Source organism: Trichoderma evansii (assembly GCF_050947405.1).
Source record: "Trichoderma evansii strain SZMC 28006 chromosome Unknown GGI43scaffold_20, whole genome shotgun sequence".
In the NCBI taxonomy this organism is placed as follows: Eukaryota; Fungi; Ascomycota; class Sordariomycetes; order Hypocreales; family Hypocreaceae; genus Trichoderma; species Trichoderma evansii.
Genome location: NW_028145186.1, coordinates 593,541 through 610,722, shown reverse-complemented (window position 1 = coordinate 610,722; position 17,182 = coordinate 593,541). Strand labels below are relative to the sequence as shown.

The following is a 17,182-nucleotide window of genomic DNA, read 5'->3' as shown; positions in this document are numbered from 1 at the left end:
CTGTCACCCGGGAGCTGCCGCCGAAACGCCACCCAAGCCACCATCTCGAGAATCTATCCGATCCCTATTATCGATAGCTTCTTTTCTTCTTTTCTGTGTCTTTTTCTTCTTTTCCTCCTGAGTCACGGTTCGGAGGCCGCGTCAGGGGAGACGCATCGAAATGATAAATACCTAGCCATGTCCGCAGCGGACTTTGAATCTCCATCCATATATAAAATGGGTGAATCAACAATGCATTTCTTCTTCAGACTACACGCATATCAATCACACTTATATCAGCACAACTACGAACCTCCTTAACTCACAACGTTCGAGTATCAATATAACAAAACCCTCTCAACTATTCTTACATCTCTCAACATACCACACTCCAACATGTCCATGATCGGTCGTCTCTGGGGCTGCTTCAACCCACCCACTCCTCCAAAGAGCAGTGATGCTATTAGATTCGGCGTTTTGGGAGCTGCTGGCATTGCGTAAGTCGAGTCATAATGCTTCAAATGTCTAAGCCGAGTCCAATTAGCGTATATGGCTAACATGAACCCCGATAGACCCCTTGCCTTATTTACCCCCGCCAAATCACATCCCGAAGTGATCATCCAGGCCATTAGCGCTCGTGATCGCAGCAAAGCAGAAGCTTATGCAAAATCCCATAATATTCCCGAGGTCAGGGATACTTATCAAGGTAAGGCTATAGTCAACAAATCCATAATTTTCTTAGTCTCTTTTTTCTTCAAAGAGAACAAGCATTAACGCTCAGGTTCTAGAACTTCTTGACGACCCCAACATCGATGCCATCTTCATCCCTCTGCCAAATGGCCTACATTTCGAGTGGGCCGTTCGAGCCATTCGCGCCGGGAAGCATGTACTGCTTGAGAAACCTTCCGTGTCCAACTCTACCGAAGCCGAAATCCTCTTCAACCTGCCCGAGTTGAACCAACCCAATGGACCCGTGCTTCTCGAGGCCTTCCATAGCCATTTCTACCCTTCCTGGGCTCTGTTCAACTCATTAGTTGATCCCGCCGAAGTCGAACACGTAGAGTCACGCTCCATGATCCCCTGGTGGGCCAGCAACAAGGATCAGATTCACTTCAACTACAACCTTTCTGGAGGAACCATCATGGCCATGGGCACCTACAACTTTGCCGCGCTACGTCTACTTTTTGGCGAAAGCCCCGAAGAGTGCGTCGGCTGCGATGTCAAATCGTACACGGACGGCATACATGACAAGTGTGACTATGAGTTCAAGGCCACGTTCCGTTTCCCCAACGGCGGCACTGGCGTGGCTTCTAGTACGTTGATGGGCGAAACAGTAATGAAGCCATCATGGGTCACAGTCAAGACCAGAGAAACTATTATTCCCAACAGCGACTTGCCTGCCGGCCAGCAACAGTATCAAAAGCGTGAGCTGACGCTGCAAGGCCTCATCCACGGCGTCTTCTGGCATCGCATCGACATCAAAGAGATTAACGAGGTCCGAACAAAGGATGGTCAAGTTATCAAGCAATGGGAGAAGACGACTTGCCGCAAGGCATACACTTGGAAAGAGGCGGGCGGTGAGTTTTCTGATTTGCCTGGCGAGACTCACTGGATGTCTTACAGGCACCAGCTAGAACAGTTTGTCAACAAGGTCAAAGGGCGCAAGACACAGTTCTGGGTCGAGAGGGAAGATTCGATTGCCCAGATGAAGATGGTCGACATGGCCTATGAGAAAAGTGGTCTAGGGCCTAGGCCGACTAGTTCGTACAAGTGATGGAGCTACTTTTCCTTGGGAATTCTGGCAGTGTGTTTCCGGTATTTGTACTGAAATTTGAATTCTTTGTCTTCTTCTTTGCTAGTAGATATCCTTCTTGTTTAGCTCGAATTTGAAGGCGTTGGATGCGCCATCCGCCTAATTGTATAGAGAGCTCTTGATAAAATATAAGTCAAAGTCCAAAAATAAGGACAGCTGCTGCAAAACGTACCGAGATTTTCGGATGAAAGTGATAAGGCATGTCAGAAATTCGGATAAGTTGGGTATATATTATTGGCTCTTAGACCAAGGTGAAGCGGCCTTGTTAGCCCCAGTATCTAAGACAACCAACCAATCTCATGGAGTTGATATCAGTGTATGGCTTATGCGGGGACATGATGCCTTCCCAGATATTCCAAAATTCGGGCAGCTTCAACTATGAGCTATGCTATTTAATATTTTTGTTGCATTTAAATAACACACATCGTCCAGATTAATCGCGCCGACATTCACAAAATCAAGAAGAGAACGCAATATGGCTGGCAAAGTGGTTGCCGAGGCCATACAGTTGATATCATCAATGCCGCAGAACGTCATTAAGGACGCATATCTCGTGGCTTTTAGGTCGCCTAGCCCTCCCATCTCACCAAGAATCATTCAGCGGTCTATTGAAGAGTGGAAGAGGCCAGACGCCCAGCTACAGCTCCTACTAATGGGCGAGCCAAGCTTTCAGCAATATACTACTATACCGCAGCTTCAGCACCATCACACCTATGAAGATGGGACCCAAGCATTTATCAGGGTCAATGATGTACTTGAACCGAAGTTTGGCTTCTTCTCTCGACAGAAAACGGACACATTCTTTCAAGGGATCAACAGGCTCGACACCCAGACAGAAGCCTCCAGAAAGATCGACAAGTTGATGAAAGCGGCCGTAAAGTGCAAAATAAAGGCGGACCTACTGCTTCGAACCGGTACGCCTGAAAACACCGTCAAGGCGGCGGCGACACCTTGTCCGATCAAGACGGAAGTCTTCAGAGGAGCGGGGCTAAGCACTTATCCGGATGGATACATAGATTAGGCGACCAAAGTTGGTCCAGAGATGGCCTTTCCATAGAGCGGATGATATCGGGCGAAAGGCCAGCCGAATATAAAAGGGGGGGCTAGAGGAAAGATCAACTGCCAACAACCAAATATTGGACATTCCCATCCGATGTATGTCACTTGGGGTTACAATATTACTAGAAACATGAATCGCACTTTCGAGTTAAAGACAACAAAAACTCTTCTTGAAGCCCTTCCAAGATTCTATCAATACTTTTTGAGATTTCCATCTCTCTGCTCATCGTCAACGTACTACTAGTGTTCGCCCCAATATCATGGATAAGACTAGCCAGTGCAGCAGACACATGACGAGATACACAGACACAGTGTGAGAGACCAGTTTCAAGCTCTTCTGATAAACGTACTTTGCTTTGGGTACGAAGAATCATTCACTAGGTAGCCTACATGTACCTTTGAAGAGAGCATGTATCCATTACATACTTCCAAGCGGGGTAAACTGGCAGTTGTCAAAACTACATCGCAGTCTTGAGGAGCAGCACCGTCAAAATATGATAAATGATACAACAAGAAGCCAAAATTGTCGCGATGCGTTACTTTGATCTGTTCAGACAAAGATATTTGGAAGTCAGAGTATATGACCAGTTACTGATCGCATTAGAAACCCGTAGCATCCAATGTCTACCAAGTTTGCAGGCTCTACAGAGTAACTTCTGCGTCACATCCCACCTGTCCAAGGATCCTAGCAGGCACAGCACCCATGCTACAATATGGAAGACTTACAGCACGATTCGCTTACGGCAAGGGCCCCCAAAACATTCACAGCACATGTTTAGACACACAAGATTCGTCTTTGGAAAAGATTATTGCGCAGACAATGTTTTATTATCGGCGTATGGCCTCATCTCCAATTTAACAAGCTTATTCCGTGCATCACAACCCACTGGCTACTATACGAGAGTGAGACGAGACAGACCACACCGACAAATTGTATTACGATTTAAATAAAAAAGGATAAATCGTAATCAATTTGCCGGGGTGGACTATCCCCTCTCACTCTTCTCTCTTCGCCAGCAGTTGTGCTGCCCACTAAAACCAGGGGGGAAAAGAAGAGGAGAATAAAAGAAAAGGGAAGAGGATAGTGATATACTTACATTGCAACCCGCTGCAGCTAGCTACAGTGGGTGATTAGATTACCGAAGCATATCGTGAATAATACAGCTCTGCAAAATCTAAAGAAGAGAAAGAGAGTGTAGTGCTGCACTATTGACGGCATGTCTCGGTAATCTAATCCCCCACCGTCGCCATCCGCAGCCCACTAAAGCCAGGAAGTCTGATATATTCGTGTCGAGGGTAAAGGCAAAGGGAAGAGTCGACACATCGAGCGAAGATGAAGATGGAGATGGAGATGAATGTGAAGAAGGAGATGGAGATGAATGTGAAGAAGGAGGTGGTGGTGATGATGAAGACGGAGAGTTTGCTGACCCAGCCTTGGGCTCAGTGCTGCCTTTTAAACCAAGGAATGGCAAAAAAGAGACGAATGGCAAAAAAGCCGCTCGTACGCCCCTCGTCGAGGACAGGCTGCTGCGGCTCTCTGAGCTCGTGACTGTGATTGTCATGGGATCGGGAATCATTGATTGGTGCACATACAAGGAGCAAAGTCCACATTCGAGGGGCCAATGGAAGGGGGATGCGTGGATGCGTGGATACCGGACTGAGTCTCCCCGCGTTATGCTGAGTTGTGCAGAGTTGTGCTGCCCTGAGTTGAGCTGAGCTGAGTTGAAGCCGACATGGGCAGAAACAAGTCCAAGCGCAACAGCAGATGAAACAGACAGCAGGGCTCCAGAGTCTTCAGAGGCTCCAGAGACTACCCGCCCTGACGCCACAGTTGCTTCCATTTGCTGTTCCGAGTCGGTTTAGTGTCCCTCGCTTGATCGGGAGCAGACAGACGCCATCAGCCCCTACTCCAGGATCGTCCGTACAGATGCCAGTGTACTGGTTCAGTCTGAGCTTCAGATACTTGTTTATACTCGTTGTAGCGCCATGGATGCTACCTTGGTCTACCAGAATTAGGTCGAAACTCAACACAAACCACAAATATGGGCAACAATAGGCTTTACGGCGCCATAAGCCCAGAAACCTTTTGGGCCCATCGCTCTCAACATGGTTGCCGTACAAAAGTATAAGATGGCTACGCTTTACGCTCTGTTTCTCTCCCTTCTTCTTTTCTTTTAAACAAGTTAACATCGATCTTCTCATCAGTTCTTCAGTCCAAAAACGAAATTTCAGTGAGAAATAACACTCAGCCGTTTAACCGTCTCAACCACTCCATCCACTCATCATCATCATCATGGAGCGAATCAGAATCCCCCGCGTAATTGGCCTCTCTCGAGTTCGCTTCCCAGACGAATGGATCCTGGCATTTATACTCCATATCAACCTCGCCTGGGTTATATGTGCCATTGTAATACTCGTCGGGCACGCGACCAAGGCCTCTTCTCGCCTGACAATTCCAGAAAACGGCAACGAAAGCGGGCCGAAGCTCTTTTGGTTGGCCTTAACCAAAGTATTCTCGCTGTGGTTCCGTCTCTTTTTATTAACCACTTTCTGTGAGCTAATCAACGTCTTGTCCTGGAGCCTTGTTTGCATCATGGCCATCTGGTCTGGCGTGAGATTACCACGCCTTTTGCCAATGATAGATCAACTCTGTGCCGCCGTGGGGCTCGATTTGTTGCCCATTTTCCGCAGCCACTATCGATAGGAATGGATGAAACCATGCCTTGTGAGTTTTCATAGGAAAATTTGCTGGTGTACTTTATTAGAATGGTTTTTTGTCGGAGTGATGGCTCATCGGGATATTGTGGCTTCTCTACTTTGTATGGAATATACGATTCTTACCTGTTTTACTGTTGAGTCTTGCACTAAAGTATAAAGTCGGGATGAGGGAACGTATACAAAAGTCTGCATTGTGGACTTATTGATATGGTTCTGGCTTGGTGGAGTGGATTATGTATAAAACATCGGCCATATATCAAATACACTAGAGTTTGTGCCAGTTTATTATATTGAGTTTTGCGTTGGCTCAATAGTACGAGCATCAATCCCTAAACAGCCGCGTAATGCAAAGTTTATGTGCCATCTTAAAGCCTTTTAGTTAAATATATTTCCATTTCATCTATATATATGCGAGTAAAATTTGTTGCTTTGTTTTGCCTATACGATTTACACATCTACATATGACTACTCTCGCCTCTTATAGCAAAACGAACAGCATTTACATACTCAACTCTACTATTCAACATACAAAGGAGAAAGCACGCATAAACCAATCTAACGCATCTCATATACGATATTCATATACACATCTGCACCAAACGATTACAATATGCCGTCTCCAACAAGCATCCTTCATTACACTGCGGATCCAGCAACGCACATATGCTCCGTCATCGCCTTCTACCACCTCCATCTCACCTTTATCATCAGCTACGCATTCTACGCCATCAAAACCCTCGTATTCATCTCCATCAAGGGATTCTTCTCCTGCTGCTACGACTTCAGCATCATCGAGGTCTGGGCAGTCATGAAGCGCCTTATGTGGACGTGGCTCTTTCTCTTCCATGTCGCATTTTTCATCGAGGTCGCCGCGTTCATGTTCTGGGCTTATCCGCTTCTGTTTGGCTGGCGCCGCGAGGAACTTGATGACATTGACTATCTCCCGCTGGTGGTGCGGATGAACAGGGCGACGGATGGCTGGATGGGGAGAGACTGGGGTGGCACATGGAGGATTATTGGGTCGGGATTTCGGAGCCTTATTATTAGGTTTAATCAATAAGTGCAATACGTTTACCAGCGATAGGTAATTGAGGAGTATGGGAACTTTACGAATATATGTCAAATTATGAACGTTATATGTCATGACAGAGCGGAAATTATTTCTTCATTATAACTTGTGAGATCTTAGAGGAGAAAGAAACTGCTTAAAGCTTTTTGCCGTGGATTCTATGAAAGCAGCCAGTAGTACTGCTAGAAACTACCTATGTATAATTCGAAATTTAAATACATGCGTGAATAGACAACCATGAGAGGCAAGATATCTGCCATAAAAATTGGAAAAGATTAAATGATCAGTCCAGATGCGTTTATGACGTTTTCCCTCTGTTATCTTTTAGTTGCAGAAATTAGAAGAAGAAAAAGGCTGGAAGGACAGCGAGGGTGTCATTCATAGAACTATAGAAAATGAAAGAAAGTATAGGAATTTGGAAATAATGCAGGTCGAGAAGGCTGCATTGCGCAAATTAAAACAGAAGTAGTGGCAGAAACGTTAAGAGCACATAAAAATTCTGATCAGCTGATTCGTACATATTTTAATGTGCTTCCTCTTTGCCTTTTGACTTTGGTGACATGCTGTGTAACTCCTTTTGAGATTCATTCTGCCCATTATCAAGAATTTGAGGCGATGCACGAAGACGAGTAGGTGTCTCTGACGGAGCGGTTGGGTAATGTTGCATCATCGGATACATGGTATACATGTCAGAATATGGTGCGGGAGAATAGTAAGTATGCCCAAAGGAATTGTATAGGGCAGGACCACCCTGTGGCGTCATGTGGTTTGCCATGAATGGCTGTATTGGATGGAACACATAAGGAGAGTAAGGATAAGGCGGAATAATGGGATAAAAACAAGACATCGTTGGTCCAGCATCCTGCTCATGAGGAGTTTCCGCATCTGATTTCAATAGAGACCGGGTAGGAGTTTCCAAATTCTTCTTGTCTTTAACCTCTTCGTTGGATGAGTTGCTAACCTTGCGTTCATAAGAATACTGGCTTTCTTTGCCTTGGTAGTCGTCGTCCGCATATCGTTCAAACTTCTCTGGAAAGTGCACCATTTTGGAGACAGGTTTTGATTCTTCTGTGATGCCTTTATTCCTGGAATCAAGAACAAAATTCTCTCCTTCTATCGCAACGTCATTTACGTTGTTGTTTCTCTCTGCTCTACCAGACTCAATCTCTTTTCTATGACCAGAAACTGATGGCTGACAATCAAAACCATGAGAAGAAGACTTGGCTAGAAACTCGGCTAGCGTTGCTGGGATTTCGTCATTGGCGGTTACGCCTGTAACTGTAGAATGCGTACACTCCTTTGCACTCGCTTGAAGAACTTGATGAGCTTCGCTATTCATTGGATTCAGAGGTATCGTGATATCTTGTTGTTGCTCGGTGGAAGATGAGGAGGGATGGTTTGCTGAAAGTGTTGAAACAGGAGGTTTGAATACATCAGCATTCATGATTCGATTGGTATTGCCGCTGCGATTGCCGATTCTACCGCCATGCCAAGTGGACGGCATGCTAACGGAGGATCCTCGCTGAGAATTATTAACAGCGTACGAGAACCCGTTCAATGTCCGAGTACGTTTCCTCTCAACCTTGACAACATGCCCATTAATCGGTTTTCGATGCTGTTCAATGATGTTAGCGAAATTTCCTATTTTCTTTCTAACTAAACTACATAGATTTAACTCACGTAGCTCATAATAGCGTTGTCGACTGAATCAGGGCGCACAAACTCTACAAATCCAAAGCACGTCGTGATAGCTGGATATCACCATTGGTTAACATCATACTCATAGGAAGTGATTAATGATGTTTGCTTACTTTTGCCTCCAGTTTGAGGAACCTCTTTTGTCGCTATTTCAGCACAAAGCACCTTACCGCATGAGCTGGCGAGCGATTTCAAACCATCTGAAGTCATAGTCCAGGGTAGGTTGCCAAAGTATGCTGAGCGACAGTCTTTCTCGTATTGAGCATAGTTTTGCTGATCGCCTCTTTTATTCTGTTGACGAGTTCCGGTTTTGGGGTCGTATGCATCGACACAAAATTTAGGATGTCCTTCAAAAGTCTATAAAAGTGACTAATTAGCTTGGTTCTCTCCGGCTTATGATAAGTAAGAAAAGGAAGCGAGAAAAAAATTGAAGTATCATATACCTTTACTACCGATCGCAAGGAATCATAGCGCTTGTAATGAACTACCATTGCAGGCGGAAACTTCTCCGTCTTTTGGCTGCGGGAGTCCAAAGGATACACCTTGGCTATTGTTCCCAATGTACTAAGCAGGTCAAAAGCTTCTTGTCTACTGATCTTCTCCCCAGAGAGTTTGTAGACGACAAAACACGCTATGAATGATCATGATTAGTTCATACCTAAAGCCTGAAGAAGAACAGAAACTCACAGTGAGCTGTGGCCTTTTCAACACGACATGGGCGGCCTAGGATCATTGCTCCGCTTCCATATTTTTCAGCATTTTCGGCGTCAATATCGCTCTATAATCGAGTCAGCAGATTCACGCCTTCATATTTGCATTTGAACTCTTCGTCAGTGTTTTCTGCCTACCGTAAATTGAGAAAAAGCAAATGGCATTTGGCGCCCATCCCGACGAATCTTGACGAAGACGGTTCCGAATTGCGAGAAGTACTTTGTGACTTCGACTTCTAATCTTCCATCATCAAAATTCTGGCTAAGACTGGAGTATATTCGCGGTTAATGGATGCAAAGCGTTGGACTTTTAACATTTTCCAAGTAAAGAACTTACTTGGCGACAAATACACAGGCTGACGATGGATAAATATTCTGTGCGTCGGTTTGAAGCGGCTCACGAGGAATCAAAGCCCAAGTGGTGTCCTTCTGTGTGGCCTGTTTGCTGCCCTCATTTGGCGTCTCTTCGGTACTGTCTCCAGTCTCTTTTGGAGTGATATCCCCATATGCTAACTCAGGCGTTGGCTGATCAGTAAAAACGTCGTCTCCGCTGGCATCACCAATCTGGAATGCAAGTGAGCTGGATAGAATATATTTAGTAAATAGGACATTAAGATGATGGCCACAGATATATACACATACTTTTCACGTTCAAGGTATTTTTTTGGTTGCAAAGCCAAGTTGTTAGACGAAGCAGGCCGCCTGGGGCTTTTAATTGTTAACTGCCCGCAATAAATACTTCTTAGATGGAACTGTCTTACGCATCATTATTCCGGCTCGAAAAGGTATCTGTGCCTATGTAAAATTAATAACCTCAAAGAGAGCAACGAGCAGGCTTGAAGTTTTGCTCACCTTTAGCTGCAATCTCTTCGTTGGAAGACATTTGGCGAAGGACATCAAAAGACGAAGCTTTCATCAATGTCTTCTTTGGATAACGGAGCGAGGAGTAAGCAGGCATCGTTTCTTATGCTTGAGAAAAAGAGCCTTGCCAAGCTGCATTAGCATCAGTGCTGGGAAATAAAAGTGAATGTGGAAAGATAAATAGAAGAGGAGAGGGTGTGAAAACGGAGAAAAGGTGGAAGTGAAGAGAAGGTGGGAGAAAGTTATTGAAGAAGAAGAAGAGAGGGATAGCGAGTATGACCTACTTTGCTAGAACAAAGGAGAGATCGATGAGCACTTTGTATGCGATGAGAGGCTGCTTGTTTTCTCGCAAGAGTAACGAGATTGGGAACGAATAATTCGAAAATTGAAGATATGTGAAGAAAAACAAAAGGAGATGGATCACGGGAATGCGTGGCTTTAGAAATCAACTCAAGCATGGCAGTGCCAGCAGTTGGCAGGGGATTGGCAGAAGAGGAAAAATATCATGTAGGCGGCTGGCAGCAGTCATGGTGGTGGCAAGTATCTGTGCAAACAGTGAATACCAAGCTGCAGCAAAGCAGCATCCAACTGCACAACAATGAACGCATGATCGATACCAGGAGCAATGTACGTGCTTCCTGTCAGCAGTGCCTGAGCTCACCTATATCCATAGTACTATACACAAATACCGCCCTCGCATTTCAAATCTATAGTATACATTATCTTCTTTCCAGCTGTTTTGTACTATACATTTTATTTCTCCTTCTCATACCTCCCGAGTTAGTATCGTTACACATAAAACGCCAGCAGCACCTGATAGCTTCACTTCCAATGCAATGGCCACCCTTTATATAGTGACACACGGCCTACTTGGACGCTGGCTTCCATCCAGCACGCCTAGCCTGCTCCTTATCGATGGCATCTTTCTCTTCCAGATACGTCTCCAGAGTCGTAGGGGATGTCGTGCCCCACACCCTCCAAGAGTCCGGCTCGAAGGTGACGGCGCTAACTTGCCTTGAGAGCACCACGTATTCCACCTTGTCTTGGATCTTGACACTGCCAGGAATGGTTTCTCCCGTTGATGCATCATACCGGGAGACTTGCTGCGTGGATGAAATGGCGACAACAGCTTGTTCAGTCATGAGATTCTTGTCGTACATGTTGATTTGGTGGATCTGATGCGCTATCCGCTTGGGATAGAAGAGAGAGCTATTGTACTTGGTCACTTCGAAGTGAACCCGCTCTCTGGGATTCCGACGATCGATTGCGGCCATGAGCTTCTTTGCAAAGTCACTCACGCAAATCCTCTCCAGTGTTGCCTTATCTCCCGCAGCAAAGGCCTCTAGAACTTCCTGGTATAGAGCCTTAGCAGTGGGCGCAATCTTGCCACGGCGAGCCTTCCAATGTGGTCTAGTAGTCCAATTGGGCATAGACTTCAACTTAAAGTTGAGCAAAGAGACGGTTTCGATCGTCCAGTGTCTTAATCTGTTCCATTGGTACTGCGCAAAATCGGCGGGGTTAAGTGGAAGGCGAGACAGCGGCAGCGATACGAATGTGCCTAATGGTTAAGAAATACATGTTAGCCACAGCTCATTACTGATTCTGCTTTTCACTATCGGACATCTCTGCCATAGGGTAATTGGGCTACGAGGTATCTCTTCTTCAGAAAAGCGAGAAGAAGAAGGAGAAGAGTCTGAATGTAAGTGCGAACCTGGAAATAGTGGCCCCCCTCCATCCTTGAAGTATTCTGCGTTTGCCATCTTTTGCAGCTGTGAGATGCTCTGCTCTTTTGTCATCCTGCTGGAGCCTGCGCGAGCTGCACGATCCATCTCCCTCATTGTCTTGCTCCTCGAGGGCTGTGTTGCATATTGTCGGAATATCTGCGCAGCCAGAGGCCTTGCGGCGCATCTTAGAGAGTTCTTTGCGGTGCCATACGGCAGCATTGGCGCCGTAATCGGACGCAATGAAGGAGTGCGAGACATTGCGGTGCCCAAAATATTCGACAGAGGAGAATGGCAGGCGTTTCTTCTTCCTGGTTTCCCGAGCAATGATGGCGTAAGAACAAACAAGCACGCCGTCACTGGCCCACCACAACGCAGCATCCCAAAAAGCCGTGATGAATCGAACTTTCTGCGCCGGAATAAAAATTGACGGATTATTGATATTCCGAAAGCCGCGATGCCCTGTGCGGGGTGTTAAAATGCCGTCCTCACATGCTCTTCCCCGCCATTTTTCTTATCCACACAGGGCTTCTCTATGTGCGAATTTCATGCCACCTTCTTCTCGCTTTTGATAGCTCTCAACTCCAAAGCCTGAGCATCGCCACCATCTCTGGGAATCAATGCGGAGCTGGGGACACTGAGCTGTGTTTTGCCCGCATGATCCGCAATAGAGATTCTCCCATGTCACTAAGCTCTAGTTGAGCCGATTGGCTCGTCCGCTAATACTCTACCGGTCTTGAGAAATTGTGCCCACGCCTTTCTCTTTCCTCTGCTTGGCAATCAATCATGAGAGTCACACATCCATTTCTCGCCAAGAGCTTCCTGGCGCGGAGCTTAGACGAACTCAAGAGACGCTCTAGTATAGGTAATTTACAAAATTCTCTCGTCTCCAGATCCTCCATTCACCACCTCGTTAACACTTGAATCACCAGCATGGAATTTAGACGCTGTCAAGGGTCCCTCGGGCCCTCGCGAACTTTACGATTTCTCTAGCACCAATTCTGTAAACAAGTGTATTCTTATGTCCGACACATTGATTGGCGGCACCTCTTCAAGCCAGCTCGACTTTATCCCCCCCTCATCCTCGCCATCTGTACAAACTTCGACTTCGCCTAGCTCATACGCACGCTTCCACGGGCGCATCTCGACATCACTACCTTCAGATCGCTTAGTAATTCAGCGAACAGGTTACGCTGCGTTTCGAACTCCAGATCAACCCCCCACAGTTTTTGGTCGCTCCGTTTGGGATATTGATCCTTACACATATCTCGCATTACGAGTCAAGTCTGATGGCAGAGCATACTATGTCAACGTACAAACAGAGAGTGTTGAGCCAACAGATCTACATCAACACAGGCTGTTTGCAAAGCGGCCTGGGCAATGGGAGACTATTCTAATCCGATGGAATGACTTTGTACGCACAAATCATGGCTTTGTCGTGGAGCCACAAACAGAGATCCTGAGGCAAAAGGTTCACAGCGTGGGTATTGGACTGACGGATCGCGTCGAAGGGCCTTTCGAGCTCTGCATTGAGAGAGTATGGGCAACCAATGGAATGGAAGAGCGAGGTAAAGAACCAGAAAATCAAGAAGGAGAGCTGAAGAATAAAAAGGGCGAGAAGATCCACTGGTGAGATCGAGCTGAGAAATGGTAATAGTTCAACATGCCTGGCTGTTTTAATTCAGTAGATATCCTTGGTAATACCTGAATAATAATTTCTCATCTCTACTTGAGGTAGCTTAGAATGTCATCATTGTATATTCCATGTCCGGAATATGTAGGGTATCATTATTCTCGTATCAAAACCTAGCACAAAGCCTGCTACCTTTATCTCCAAGCTAGGCCTATGAACCACTCTCACTTTGTTTCTCTTTTCTCCTTAATCTATAGTACAAGCTTGTAAATCTAGTATAAATCAAAGATGGCCGATATGTTCTCTCGATTAGAAATATTGCAAATACAGGCGCCGAGCGCCAATGTCATTGGAATAGCCCGCTTAGAAAGTGTAAAAAAATTCATCATGGGGGTTATATTGGATGTTGGTAGGCAGAGTTGTAGCTATTCATAGTCAGTAAAATATCTCACCGTCAAAATTCGTGAATAGACATACCCCTATCGCCTTCATTCTCGTTGTAACCCAGCATCTTATCAATGTCCCAGGGATTATCGACATCGAGTGCATCGTCTTCATTAAAGGTGAAATATCCCACAGATGGGATATCTTGCTGGTAGTGCTGTGGGGTGACGGATGCGTAATTATAAAGTTGTCGTGGGTCTGGATAAGCGAACTGTAGTGGTAAATGGGCAACTGAGTCGAGATCATCGGCCAGATGAGACTTTACTCCAAGTGCAGACACTTGTTTTTCTTCATACTGGGGACCCAAAAGTTCTCTAGCAGCTTGAAAAGGATCTGCCTCTATGACTTTCATGAAAGTCGTCTTTTCTTTTGTGGAAAGAACAGGTAGAGCGCTGGATGCTGTTGTCATGATGCCATTGCTATTGGCGCTCATCCTCTCCATGAGATTGACACTGTCATCAGGAAGATATCCGACATTTATTATTGCCGAAAGAAGGTCATTTTCTGTGTTAGGATAGTCGTCAGACTGGAGGGCGGCATGGGAAATGTTCAAACTGCATTCAGTTTGGATGAGCTTTGGAGACCCAGCTTCGTCTTCAACTGACCATCCAAACGTAGAAAGGTAAACAGAAGGCTCGGTAATTTTCATTATGGGACATGCAACATTAAGGAAATATGAGAGAGAAACTTTATCTCTGCCGATTTGATCCCTCACGAAAGAATAGACTTTGGCAACCAAAGCCCATTTATTTCTGTAAGAGTCTTTGTTCCAAAGAGTAGTTAGGAACCCGGATGCAGTCTTCTGTTGTACTTCAGGGAATAATCTCAAGTAGTAGCCTGTTTGCGTCAAAGTTAGACAAGATTCGCTAAAGAAGAACTTTCAGTGTTACATACTTCGAAAGGCCATGAATGCATTGAGTGGGCGTTTGGCTTTATCGGCGGGAGCGTGTCTTGGTTGGTCTGTGAATGTAGATATTGGTTTACTGATCGAAGAAGATTGCGAAACTTCATTTTGGGTTGAATTCATTCCAAGAGATGTAAAATATCTCTCGGCAATTTCCAGGAGAGTGTCGTCTCGGAGGAAACGCAGTATCTCATCTGTCCGGAGAACTGATAGGTGCTTCTCCATTTCTTCTCTCGACATCATCTTGCTGTGTTGACTGTATCAATAAATTATTTGAATCTCTGATGTTTGAATTTCTTCTTTGATCCCAAACTAAGGTCAGTAAGAGAAAGATGGGGTTTATAGAAGAGAGAGCTGAATCAGAGAAGAGGGAGTGTGTTTATGATAGAGGTGTGGGTCTTGAAAGTAACTACTCCGTAGTGGGAGTTGACATTTCTGGCTAACAACAATATAGAAAGGTGGGTAGGGAAAAGATAAGCTAGCAAACAAGGAGGGGCGTGTGTTTGGTGGCGCAGTGGAGTCTGCTTTCACTCACTCCCAGCTGAGGCTGAGATCATTCACCTCTGCACAGGCCCACCAGATTAGTGAAACAAAATGACCGTTACCGGCTCACAATCGCGGGACGAACGTGCTATTTACCAGCATCTCGTTGGAGAAGTAGCTAATTACAGTCATCTTGCAACTTTGTATTTTACTGCATGACTAGCGTAGAGTATTAAATACAGAGATTTTACCTACGATTCGGAGACTTGAGTAGTTCAAAGTATTAACGGAAAAGTCATCATAAGGAGGTTTTGCTCAATCTCGTCTGGGTCTTCTTCGAATCTTAGGGCCCTAATCGCTGTTGTCAAGAAAGGAAGTGTCAGATTTCCGCGCAAGTCGGCAATAGGTTTCTTGACCTGCGAATAAATTTGTCATTAGATATGCGCGATTCAATGATATTGATGGAATTGTTTTTTTATTTACCATAGGCAGATTATAGAGATATTCTTGGATTAAACTCTCCACTGAGGTAGCTGTCTAAAATTCTGTCAGATATTTGGTCAGTGTGTCGACATTTTAACTGGAACCTACCTCTAGAGAAGGGTTGAAGTACGGGTATTCGCCGCCAGTTTGTGATGATAGGACATGAAACTGCTTTCTACATTCTTCATCTGTCAGTCGACATCGTGGCCGACTCGTCTAGTTGTACAATATTAATTACGGCATGAATTTTCATAAAATATGCAATCATACCTGGTCAAACTTTACCCGAAGGGTAGAGTAATATTCTCCAAACACGGAAGTCAATAGTGTTGCAGTACTAGGAAGTCTCAAAATGATCTGGATGTCTTGGAGATTGATGTATGGGGATTTTGAGAAGATTGGTCGGCATATATTTTTAATCCATTTATTCCAAGAAGAGCCAGGAACTTTCCTGCTGGGATGCCAGAAAGAGGCTCTGCCCCAGTCACCTCGTCCTACTTTGCTAAGAAGATCCTTTCCATTCTTAGAAAGCCTGATTTCGTCAAGATGAGCGCCAAACTCCATACCAGGGGAGTGATCTCCAGCATCCACAGTTTGTTGAGCCAGTCGCCATGCCGATCTAAGAAAGATTCGAATTCCTTCGTTATTGGGGCATGCAGAGAGCGCAAAATCCCAAGATTCGCATGTAGGCATACGAGAGGAGATCATGTAGGTCGCAAAAATTATCGTTGTAGCCGCGCAGGAGACAATTGATGCGACTTGCAATTTGGGATCTTTGGGCGGCAGCCAGGTTTCCGTCGTCAAAAGCATAGCCATCAAGCCCAAATTGCCCACATAGTGTCGCTCAGTAGCGTATTCTCTATTCCATGTAGCAATAATCGTTCCATCATCAGCTGTCATAATTTCTTCTTCGGAAGACACGCCTTGATGAACATCTCTTTCAAAGATAGAGACAGTGCTAGTATACCAAAGAGCCATCGCTCCTTTAATAGCGATGACCGGCTCATCCTTACTTTGGATGGCAATGGTGCGAAGTTTGGCGATGATGGGGTTATCGCCCTTCCAGTAACAAATGAGGCGATTTACAATATTTAAACAGGTAGCAACAATATCTGAATTATTTCACATTAGTTGTGAAAACCAAAAAGCCCATAAAAAAATACCTACAATCCAAACTGGGTGGCTGATGAACATTTGCTGAATCATTTTCACGAAGAAAAAGCTGTAGCGCCTTTAGACGGATGTCTGTAATATGTTTTCGAGGCACATCGGCCTCAAAGTCTTTCCATAAAGGCTCGAAACTGCATATATTCTCCATGTTGGATGAAATTGTGGAAAAGTTAGGTTTAGGTGATGGTCAAGTAATTGGGGCTGTGATACTTGTAGTAAGATGCGTTGTTTAGTCGATGGGTGATTAGGGACTGAGGTGGAAAGTGGTCAATATTTGAAAGTGAGCGGCAATTGAAACGCGAAGAGAGGGAAAAAAAAAAATGCACGTCCTCACCAGACCCCCAAGTCGATTTTCTCAACAACAACAATAACACCTGAAATTTTATGAGCAGTTTCAAAATTCGACCAATTTACCAGTTCTCATCCAACTCTGTTTA

General features: G+C 45.2%; 9 protein-coding genes across 9 annotated transcripts; 4 read left to right on the top strand and 5 right to left on the bottom strand.

Moving 5' to 3' along the window:
* The first annotated feature begins 57 nt into the window (after positions 1–57).
* On the top strand, positions 58–1,959 carry GGI43DRAFT_413256 (Gfo/Idh/MocA family protein). The gene is made up of 3 exons (XM_083206886.1): positions 58–476; positions 552–685; positions 768–1,959. The coding sequence occupies exons 1-3, from the start codon at positions 376–378 to the stop codon at positions 1,751–1,753; spliced, it is 1,221 nt and encodes a 406-aa protein (XP_083057728.1). The 5' UTR covers positions 58–375; the 3' UTR covers positions 1,754–1,959.
* Positions 1,960–3,660: 1,701 nt separating this feature from the next.
* On the bottom strand, positions 3,661–5,324 carry GGI43DRAFT_413254 (uncharacterized protein). Its single transcript, XM_083206885.1, has one exon. The coding sequence runs from the start codon at positions 4,690–4,692 to the stop codon at positions 4,027–4,029; it is 666 nt and encodes a 221-aa protein (XP_083057727.1). The 5' UTR covers positions 4,693–5,324; the 3' UTR covers positions 3,661–4,026.
* Positions 4,919–5,635, top strand: GGI43DRAFT_184864 (uncharacterized protein). The gene has a single exon (XM_083199870.1). It carries the CDS (start codon positions 5,145–5,147, stop codon positions 5,553–5,555), a length of 411 nt encoding a protein of 136 aa, XP_083057726.1. The 5' UTR covers positions 4,919–5,144; the 3' UTR covers positions 5,556–5,635.
* Positions 5,636–6,179: 544 nt separating this feature from the next.
* On the top strand, positions 6,180–6,629 carry GGI43DRAFT_386649 (uncharacterized protein; the record flags this gene model as incomplete). The annotated part of the gene is made up of 1 exon (XM_083203824.1): positions 6,180–6,629. The coding sequence occupies one exon, from the start codon at positions 6,180–6,182 to the stop codon at positions 6,627–6,629; it is 450 nt and encodes a 149-aa protein (XP_083057725.1).
* Positions 6,630–7,110: 481 nt separating this feature from the next.
* GGI43DRAFT_429998 (RNA-binding protein) lies at positions 7,111–10,004 on the bottom strand (the record flags this gene model as incomplete). The annotated part of the gene is made up of 10 exons (XM_083209198.1): positions 7,111–8,253; positions 8,319–8,389; positions 8,450–8,693; positions 8,780–8,967; positions 9,024–9,114; positions 9,185–9,314; positions 9,384–9,626; positions 9,689–9,748; positions 9,808–9,841; positions 9,899–10,004. 10 exons carry the CDS (start codon positions 10,002–10,004, stop codon positions 7,162–7,164), a joined length of 2,259 nt encoding a protein of 752 aa, XP_083057724.1. The 3' UTR covers positions 7,111–7,161.
* Positions 10,005–10,225: 221 nt separating this feature from the next.
* GGI43DRAFT_413249 (uncharacterized protein) lies at positions 10,226–11,995 on the bottom strand. The gene is made up of 2 exons (XM_083206884.1): positions 11,619–11,995; positions 10,226–11,465 (listed from the first exon to the last, which is right to left on the bottom strand). The coding sequence occupies exons 1-2, from the start codon at positions 11,887–11,889 to the stop codon at positions 10,774–10,776; spliced, it is 963 nt and encodes a 320-aa protein (XP_083057723.1). The 5' UTR covers positions 11,890–11,995; the 3' UTR covers positions 10,226–10,773.
* A 164-nt stretch (positions 11,996–12,159) lies between these two features.
* GGI43DRAFT_413248 (complex I intermediate-associated protein 30-domain-containing protein) lies at positions 12,160–13,393 on the top strand. Its single transcript, XM_083206883.1, has 2 exons — positions 12,160–12,493; positions 12,561–13,393. The coding sequence occupies exons 1-2, from the start codon at positions 12,415–12,417 to the stop codon at positions 13,259–13,261; spliced, it is 780 nt and encodes a 259-aa protein (XP_083057722.1). The 5' UTR covers positions 12,160–12,414; the 3' UTR covers positions 13,262–13,393.
* A 224-nt stretch (positions 13,394–13,617) lies between these two features.
* On the bottom strand, positions 13,618–14,852 carry GGI43DRAFT_429996 (MAT1-1-1; the record flags this gene model as incomplete). Its single annotated transcript, XM_083209197.1, has 3 exons — positions 13,618–13,686; positions 13,739–14,542; positions 14,600–14,852. 3 exons carry the CDS (start codon positions 14,850–14,852, stop codon positions 13,625–13,627), a joined length of 1,119 nt encoding a protein of 372 aa, XP_083057721.1. The 3' UTR covers positions 13,618–13,624.
* Positions 14,853–15,204: 352 nt separating this feature from the next.
* GGI43DRAFT_429990 (MAT1-1-2) lies at positions 15,205–17,028 on the bottom strand. Its single transcript, XM_083209196.1, has 5 exons — positions 16,743–17,028; positions 15,846–16,687; positions 15,684–15,791; positions 15,576–15,629; positions 15,205–15,508 (listed from the first exon to the last, which is right to left on the bottom strand). The coding sequence occupies exons 1-5, from the start codon at positions 16,891–16,893 to the stop codon at positions 15,368–15,370; spliced, it is 1,296 nt and encodes a 431-aa protein (XP_083057720.1). The 5' UTR covers positions 16,894–17,028; the 3' UTR covers positions 15,205–15,367.
* Positions 17,029–17,182: the final 154 nt, after the last annotated feature.

Excerpts from the sequence above, each read along its gene's own strand:
- GGI43DRAFT_429990 (XM_083209196.1), bottom strand. The coding sequence starts at position 16,893 with ATGGAGAATATATGCAGTTTCGAGCCTTTATGGAAAGACTTTGAGGCC. Across the intron at positions 15,630-15,683 it reads ACTTCAACCCTTCTCTAGAG|ACAGCTACCTCAGTGGAGAG; the intron begins GTAGGTTCCAGT and ends ACAGAATTTTAG. Across the intron at positions 15,509-15,575 it reads ATCTCTATAATCTGCCTATG|GTCAAGAAACCTATTGCCGA; the intron begins GTAAATAAAAAA and ends ATTTATTCGCAG.
- GGI43DRAFT_413254 (XM_083206885.1), bottom strand. The coding sequence starts at position 4,692 with ATGGAAGCAACTGTGGCGTCAGGGCGGGTAGTCTCTGGAGCCTCTGAA.
- GGI43DRAFT_413249 (XM_083206884.1), bottom strand. The coding sequence starts at position 11,889 with ATGTCTCGCACTCCTTCATTGCGTCCGATTACGGCGCCAATGCTGCCG. Across the intron at positions 11,466-11,618 it reads AGGGGGGCCACTATTTCCAG|GCACATTCGTATCGCTGCCG; the intron begins GTTCGCACTTAC and ends CTTAACCATTAG.
- GGI43DRAFT_184864 (XM_083199870.1), top strand. The coding sequence starts at position 5,145 with ATGGAGCGAATCAGAATCCCCCGCGTAATTGGCCTCTCTCGAGTTCGC.
- GGI43DRAFT_413256 (XM_083206886.1), top strand. The coding sequence starts at position 376 with ATGTCCATGATCGGTCGTCTCTGGGGCTGCTTCAACCCACCCACTCCT. Across the intron at positions 477-551 it reads TTGGGAGCTGCTGGCATTGC|ACCCCTTGCCTTATTTACCC; the intron begins GTAAGTCGAGTC and ends GAACCCCGATAG. Across the intron at positions 686-767 it reads GGTCAGGGATACTTATCAAG|AACTTCTTGACGACCCCAAC; the intron begins GTAAGGCTATAG and ends CTCAGGTTCTAG.
- GGI43DRAFT_413248 (XM_083206883.1), top strand. The coding sequence starts at position 12,415 with ATGAGAGTCACACATCCATTTCTCGCCAAGAGCTTCCTGGCGCGGAGC. Across the intron at positions 12,494-12,560 it reads CAAGAGACGCTCTAGTATAG|CATGGAATTTAGACGCTGTC; the intron begins GTAATTTACAAA and ends TTGAATCACCAG.